The sequence below is a fragment of the Puntigrus tetrazona genome, chromosome 1 (genome assembly GCF_018831695.1).
Source record: "Puntigrus tetrazona isolate hp1 chromosome 1, ASM1883169v1, whole genome shotgun sequence".
Taxonomy (NCBI): domain Eukaryota; kingdom Metazoa; phylum Chordata; class Actinopteri; order Cypriniformes; family Cyprinidae; genus Puntigrus; species Puntigrus tetrazona.
In genome coordinates this window covers 11,598,833-11,607,455 of record NC_056699.1, presented here as the reverse complement: position 1 = coordinate 11,607,455, position 8,623 = coordinate 11,598,833, and the positions used below count along the sequence as shown (strand labels likewise).

General features: G+C 36.3%; 1 protein-coding gene across 1 annotated transcript; it reads right to left on the bottom strand.

Moving 5' to 3' along the window:
• Window positions 1–257: 257 nt before the first annotated feature.
• On the bottom strand, window positions 258–8,177 carry tyrp1b (tyrosinase-related protein 1b). The gene is made up of 8 exons (XM_043228466.1): window positions 8,098–8,177; window positions 6,390–6,745; window positions 5,961–6,283; window positions 4,619–4,823; window positions 3,393–3,560; window positions 3,057–3,236; window positions 2,812–2,961; window positions 258–1,154 (listed from the first exon to the last, which is right to left on the bottom strand). Exons 2-8 carry the CDS (start codon window positions 6,742–6,744, stop codon window positions 955–957), a joined length of 1,581 nt encoding a protein of 526 aa, XP_043084401.1. The 5' UTR covers window position 6,745; window positions 8,098–8,177; the 3' UTR covers window positions 258–954.
• Window positions 8,178–8,623: the final 446 nt, after the last annotated feature.

Below are 8,623 nucleotides of genomic sequence, written 5' to 3'. Positions count from 1 at the left end.
CGGAAAATCAAATGTTAATAGATGCCACAAGGGTAGTTGTCATTCCAAATGTTTTCATTTGCATCACAATTATGCATCAGAGTGAATGCGATCACGCTTTAACATCCAATTTATCTTTGGCAAATGAAAATGCTCTTACAGACTCAATGCAAACACGCACACAAAACCTAGTTCTTAATAATTATTTTAATTATTGAATGATAATTACAGAAATAATGAAAATTTTGTAAAAAAAAAAAATAAAAAAAAAATGCTGAATTATTTGTGAGGGTCTGGATGTTGTCCTGGTTTATTTTACCACGAGACACTTCTTATTCTGGAAACTTGTTCCGATGGATTATGATTATTAATCATAGCACGATTATGGCATTACATTAAACCATGTCACATGTCTTTGTATGGACAATACAAGAAACATTCATTTCAATTTATGGTAACCCGGCCAAGTTTTTCCCCCCTGAAAAACAAATTAGTACATTATATATAATAATTTAATACAGTATATATACAATTTAGTTTTTTATATATATTAATGTTGAAACTCTTTAAGATGCCTGTTTTTAGTTGCTGCTAAATAGTCTGCTTTGTAAAAATAAACACAAAAATCAAACCTTAAAGAATTCTGAATGTTTTTTTTATATCAGAGTAATATAAAATAGGTCACACTGTACAATAAACTTAGGTCATGTGTTCACAGGGCATTCATAAGCAGCATATTAACTTTAAATGACACATTCAATGTGTTTTATAGGCATATATGACTGTGTTTTCAGTGTCTCAATGAACATGAAAAATCTGATAATAAATAGTCATAAATGAAGCCCATGTGTCAATAAAACTTACAATGCTTTTGAATTCTAATAATTCATAATTCAGGCTCCATCAGTAGGCCTAGAGTGTGGATGCACAGTGCAACAAAATAAAAACATTTAAGATATTTTTTTGTTTTCTCAATCACACCACAGACTGAGAAGCATGCCGCTCATCCTCTGAGTAACGCCTGAACTGTTCCCCTAGCAGTGGCTCCAGGCCCTCAGCTGAGCGATAAGAGCGTGCCCGAACAGCACACCCGATGACTCCGCCCACCACAACACCGACAAGCACCACGGCAACGATGGCTATGGTGATGATCTCTGAAATGGTGTATGACCGAGCTGGCGAGGGAGAAAGAGAGAGATTTCCTGTTAATTTATACAAATCAACTTTTTTTTTATTGAATGAATTTCGCACTCCAGTCCAGTAGGTGGCAGAAATGCAGCTTCGACGGTTTGCTGAGTTTCTTTAAAGAGGCGTCATGACAAATCGAGTACTCCCTCTCATTGGCTCAAAAAACTTTTAATGGGTACTTCATTCCTACACAATCCAATCCGATCTCGAAGTAGGCCTATTTTACAAGGTTGTGATTTATTATGAGTATATATTTATTTGCCACCAGTTCTGGACAACAAATAATAGTTTTGAATAAAATGGACTATGTTATAAAGAGCATCAATGCCTTTGTTAGCTTTTGTACCAGCATAGCATCCAGATAAGCCTGCTTTATACACCGCTCATTTGCACTTGCCCTACATGTATTCACAACAGTCTTTAATGTAATTATGTGTTAAATATCCAGAGAATTTTATAAAAAGGCATTTATAAAAAGACTGATGTAATGAAGAGTGGGAAGATCAGAGACTAGCAGAAGAAGCAGGTGAACATTTCTTCCACTTACTGAACCGCACACAGCAGATCAGTGACCTCTGCGGCAGTTTTACCATTAAAACGATTTGAACTGAACAGAGCACTTTAAAATCACCAGCGAGCCACATGGACTTTTTTTTTGGTTTGCGCTTTTGGGTGCTTCATTAAGTAATGAAGTGAGTCATAATGTACTTCCATTAGATTCAATTCACACAGCTGGATATTAATTAAATTATCTAGTTTTGTGTTGTGCAGCAAAAAAAGATGCGAGTAAATGACGACAATCTTAAATTCTGGGAGAACTGTTCCTTCAATTAAGCAACTTAAAGTTAGTTCGGTTAAGTTATACTAATAATGCATTCCAGAAAGAATACTTAAAAACAGCCGATCACTGATAGGTAACAATGCAGGAAGTAATGAATGACTAACGGGTAGTGCTATATTAACACTTTAGCTACTACTATAAACTAAAATGGAACAAGAATAACTAATCAGTAAATAATAATACATTAAGATCTGAGAGTTCTTTATTAGGTACTGAGTGAGACTGGCCTCATTATGAAATAAAAACTATGCAAAAGTATAAAGAATTACCAGTTAATTAGCTACTTATCGCAACATCTATGTGCCTGAGACATATAAACGCATAGTAATAACTCAGATCTTACGTAGTCACTCTGCACGAACTACTAATGATCTGAAGTATTTCAAGTGAAAATACATTTTTTTTTCTTTTTAAAATAATGACCTAGATCACTAAAACTTCTTGAAGAGTTACTAGGTAACACTTGCGTAATTGCTAATGCATTTGATGAACACGATAGAAGAGGAAAAGACAATCGCTCGTGATCTCGGACAGATGATAATATTGTGATTAGTAATTCTTCATAATTTATCTGTTATTAGTTTGTAATGAGGACAATATCATTCAATCATTATTGATTACCTCAGTCCTAAATTAGTTTATCTTGCTTCTATATTAGTTTATCGTAGTAGCTGATGTGTTACTGTAGAAACGCCCGTTAGTCTTGTATTACTTTCTATAGTTTACCAATTAATGACGGACTATGTTTTTTTATCGATTGATTGACGTGTTTGTGTGTATGTGTTTTGTGCTGTTTTACTCACTTGGCCATTGAACCTCATAGGTGTAGCCCAGGTTTTCTGGGGCTGTGACAAACATTTCAGCATTTCTGACCGGTGGCCAAAAAGGAACCATATTGAACGCTCTGTTGTGCCCAATTGGAGCGTTTTCCTCAGGATAGATCACTGTGCCTGCTGCACAAGTCCAGAGAACACTAGTTAGAATGCAGCTGATAGATGAAACTCTTTTCGGTTATGTATGTATGCACATTATGTGCGCGCGTGTTTACCAGCAGTGTGTCTCTGAAGCCATTCATCAAAGATGGCATCAGTGAATGTGTGAAGCAGGACAAAGATGGGGTCGTTTGGTGACAGGTGAGTCTGTCCACCTGTGCCATTGAGAAACAAATGAGCCAGGTTGTGCAGACTCCTCACTACTGGGTCATAGTTTCCCTGGGGAGCGCTGTAACCTAGTGACACACAAGAACACCAATTAAAAATCTCCTCGCTTTTAGTTTATGCAGGTGGTTGTGGGGTGTGCTGGTGTCTTTGGCTGTGGCTCCAAACATTTTTCAAAAAACTTTTTTTAAAAAGTAGTGTTATGGGCAGTTGTGAGTGTATCATACCCTCAATAGTGTTCCTGAAGCTCTGAGAAGACGTCGAGTAATATGGCGGCGTGTCAAAAGTGTTCAGCTCCAGGCAGTCAATGATGTCCTGTTGTTCTGGTAATCTTTGAACCATGGGTCGAGCCACATTACCAGCAGGGTTTCTTCTGATTGGATTTGTCTCTGAACCTGAATACACACCAGTCAGAGAAGGTAAACAGTTTTTGATAAATTCTGATTATAAACAACCATTGTTATTTAAAAACCATCAGGACAAAACCATGGGCAAAATGGTAAAATATCACATAACCTTTATACAATTTGTTTGGTTTTAAAATCCAATCAAATAACAAAATAAAATATAGAATCTTATCTCAGCTAGTTGCCAAAGCGAGATTTTTCATTTTAATTTAGTTTAACTTGATGTACTGAAATAATTCAACATAAAACTGAAATTAAATATGTATAAAGTACAATTACATATTACTGAATAACAATTTTATTGATAAATATTAAAAAAGCTACTAAAAGACAAAAAACGTAATTGAAACGCTTAAACACAAACCCAAAAAAATTTGCATGGAAAATATTTTAAAATAAACTATTAAAATATGAATAGAATGTATAATAATTTTTTCTCACTAATAAGAATACAGCAATACTAGTAAACACTCGTATATGTGGTGCAAGGAAAATTGTCATAACATGTATTTGATGGTTGCACCAAGTTTTTTATGTGAGTTATTCGGATTTAAAGTATGAAATCAAAATGAATACTCCGATTTTTTTTGGTCTTTCACAGTTTGTCATTTGATTTTGACCCATGAACCAAATCTCTTAATGAGGTCCCACCGATTGTGAGAAAGAAGCATCATAAGATTGAATATTACACTATTCACTTTGTCTGCAATCGTGAGTCTCTTGCAAATACAATCACATGATCCTAATCGTTTTGCCCATATAAGGTTTGATCTTTCTTATGAGCTCTCGAAATGCCTCAAAGGATTAGTTCAAACAGCATGTGAGCAGTCTTAGGTCTTGGAATGTGTGTGTGTGTGTGTGTGTGTGTGCCTTACTGTTGCAGATGGTCTCCAATGTCTCACACTCCCCCACACTCTCACAGATCTCCCACCAGGGAGGGGACACAAAATTAGACGTGTGTTTTTGCAGTATTCTGTGTGTATGTGTCTGTGTGATGTATAGAGATGCAGTGTGTGTTATTGGTATGTTGTGTGAGTGTGTCGTACTGTTGCAGATGGTCCCCAGTGTCTCATACTCCTCCACACTCTCACAGATGACTCTCCACTGAGAGAACACAGAGTTGGAACTGATGCCATTGGTGTCAAAGCTGCTTCTGGCTCCCAGCAGGTCATCAGTGCAGATATCACACTCGCTGCCTCCTATCGCAAAGTTCCAGTACGGCAGGGCAAACGACGGGTCCCCCAGCATGTCCTGTGCACACATACACATGCGTATCCCAACATGTCCCATTAGCTGATTCTTCTATCAATGGGGAATAGTTGGTATTTCTGCTCACTGCACAAGATAATAAGACTTGCCAAATTGATTTTTCCAGGATAAAGCATACATCTAACAAAACTTTAGAGGATTATCCTTAAAACAATGAAAAAGGAACAACGAGGTAAAAACATTCCGTTTAATTTAAGTCGAGATACATTCTCTGAAAAAAAAAAGTTTTTAGCTTGGTTCCCAAGTAAATTTGTTCTTAGTATATTTAGGCTTTTTTAGGTGGGGGGGTGGGGGTACAAATAAAACTGGCACATAAAAAAAATCTGTTGGGTTGATGAAGATAAAAAGTCATGAGATAAAAAATCAAAATGATGAGATACTCAATGTGAAAATAATAAGATATCACTTATTAAAAAAAAAAATCAAGTTTTTATCTTTTTGTCAGAAAAAAGTTATAATTATGTAATTATGCCATACTTTAATTAGGACATAACTCATAATTATAACTTTTTTTGACATATCATGTACCAAAGTTTTTTTCCTTATGTGGCAGAAATGGGCTTCCATACTAAAAACATTATTTATAGATTTGGAAATATCTAGACAGAAATTGTATTTTTGAAATATCTCCATTATATATATATATATATATATATATATATATATATATATATATAATATATATATATATGGTGAAATATATATATATATATATATATATATATATATATATATATATATATATATTTCTCTACTGGAGCTTTCAAGCTTTAAAAAGAATGTCAAAGCATCCTAATTGTGTCCCTGCTGATCATTTGCTGTGAGTTTGACATGTAATCTGATCAATCATCCTGCCGAAACTGCCAAACTACTGTATGACTTCAGAAAACTTGCCTTACAAGGTATGAGTCATATGACCAACTTTTATGATACTTTTATGAAGTTTAAAAGCTGGAAAAGTTTGATGTGCCTGGAAAAGCAACCAATGCATTCTTTAATCTCCCTCTGTGTTTGACAAAAGAAGTTAGTCATAAAGTTCTGGAACCACATGACATTCATTAACAGGTTTTATAACTCTTGTTTCCTGCTGTGTAATTATAAGGATCTGTTTTGGGTCACCTGCATGTCTCTCTCCAGATGTAACAGGTGGAACCGGTGCCATGTAACAAATCCTGGTCCTTCGTGAGAGAAATCCACACCTCCGAAGCTCTGCTGGCCTGGTCCCATGTAAGTCTTACTGACCGAATAGTAGTGGGTCCAGACGAAGTAATTATAAATGGTGATGTTCTCACACTGTACACTCGCTCCATCAGGACCCAAAATCTCCTGATAGCGACGGGTACAGATGACCAGGTCAGGATGGACGGTTCTTTTAGCCTGGTCCAGAGCATTCACAAAGGCCCTTTTCTCATTTGCAGACATCTGCATGACGTTACGTCGCACTGAGAGCACACACAAAACCAGATGAGAAACAAATCAAAGCACACGAACATGACACATTACATGTATTTACAGCGCATCTGCGTGTGTTTGCATGTCTGTCCTCACCCACGGAGGCTCTTTGATTGCAGTTCGGCCCTGTCAGGCCGTGTCGGCATCGCCCACAGTTAAATCCACTGAAGTTTCCGTTACACTGGCAGGTCCTGTTAAAAAACCTCAGTGGCCATCGCTCTCTGTCATCCCGCCCGTCGTGAGGATACTGAGGCCCGTGCGGACGGCGGTCAGCAGCAATTAACACGCACTGACCTCTCCCGGTACTGGATCCACACTCATCATTGGGCAGTCCTGTAGGTGATGGGCAGCAGGTGCCACTCCGCAGACCTTCTGGTGTCACACACTGACGTGGGAACTGAGCCTCCGTCAGCACAATGCACATTAGCGCTAAACACACACTCTTCCACATCCTGGAAAAACATATATGGGCCCACAAGCATTAAAGTACCCCTATTATGGAATATTGAAAATGAACTTTGATGTAGTGTGTAACACAGCTCTAAAGGTCTAAGGTTTGAAGAAATGAATGGTTGAGCGAATTGTTTGGGAGTTGTTGAGCAAGTAAAGTGAAAATAAAATGCATATTATAAGATAATGAAAGACTTTTTGGACCTTGCATGCAAAATATTAACCTTTCATTACCCACAGGCCACTTTTAAATATGCTTAAAGGGATAGATGACCTCAAAATGACAGATTTACTGTCATTGTTTATTTAACCGCATGTCATTATAAATGCGTATAACTTTATTTCATCTGTGGAACACAACAGGAGTTGCCAGTCAGTTTGGAGCAGCATGATGCTGGGTAAAATATGTTGGTAGGTTAAAATAACTCTTGTGAAACATAATAATAACTGTTAAAGTTTTGGCCTATATCCATCAATCATAAAAATAAGCTTTTTAGTTTTTTTTTTTATTATTATATTAATTTATTTATTTATTGTTATTTAGTTTATGCTTGTAATATTGTTTTTTGAAAAAGAAGCTACGTGCCTTGAATTAATAAATTACTCATTTAAATAAATACATTTTCTTATCTCGTTGGAAAACCTTTTATGTGCTATTAGCTTATTTTTATATTTTATAATTTCTATTATTATTATTACTTTCTTTACACGTATTTGTTTTTTTATTTTGCAGTTTAACTGGAAAAATTAAGCACAAATTGAGAAAATTATTTCACCATTAAGTGTTATGGTTTGCTGCAGGATAGAAATGAGAACCACTCTGGTTCTAGCAATATTTGACTGCAAAATGCGCCCAGTAAGATCCACTCCTACTACAGAAGATCTGAAAAATGTAAGAAATGAATTACCCTGTCAAGGAGAAACAATGGAGAGCAACAGATTTTTTTTCTCTCTTTAATATTGTATTTTTTATTTTTAGTTGTTTGAAGTAGTATAGGCTTGCGGTTCTATAGCAGCCTTCTCCAGAGTCTTCTAGAAGCAGGATATAAACTTCACAACCTCAAAGTGTCTAACTTGCTGACTACGTCCTCAGACCAAACTCACACATAAGGATTGCGTTAACGGTTCTTACGAAATAAAATAAATGATATCCTTTATCGATTTGTCATTTTGACTCTTACGATGGCAAAAAGATCCTGCATCTATGCTCATCATAAATTCTGAACTGATTTATGAACAAAATTCATCCACGTCATGCCCTAGTGGACCACAATGTCACTCTTCAACCAATGCATTGAAATAAAGAGTAAATGATACCAATCGAACTGAAGAAAGATGAAATGAAAGTATGTACCTTATATCATCCGTTCTCTCTTTTCTGCCCAACTCTTTCTCTCACACACTCTGTGTTTCTCCTGTACTGTAGTGCCCCCCTGTGCTGCCCCCTGGCCAACTCTTTTATACTTACACCCCTCCTGACTGCACTCATCTCTCTGATCCCTCCATCCCGTGATCAGCAGCCAGTAGAGAGAGAGAGAGAAAGGGTAAAAACACAGCCTACAACTTTCTTTCCTTTTCAATCAATGTGGCTCTTCATTTGCGTCTGTTGGTTTGACCTTTTCAAAGTCTGACAGATCAGTGGTCTTTGTTTTCATAACAGGCAAAATAGTGGACAGAAACAAACCATTTATTAAAGAAAAGACACGTGTCCCAAGTCTGTTATGGAAGGGCTGTGCAGGAAACATAGAAAGACATCCCAGTAGCTTTCAATTCCGAACTCTTTCAATTTTAATGAGTACATATCCAACATATAAAGTTTTTTTTAAAAACATATTTCTATAAAATTGAATATACATTTACGAGTAAATTATTAATTGCAA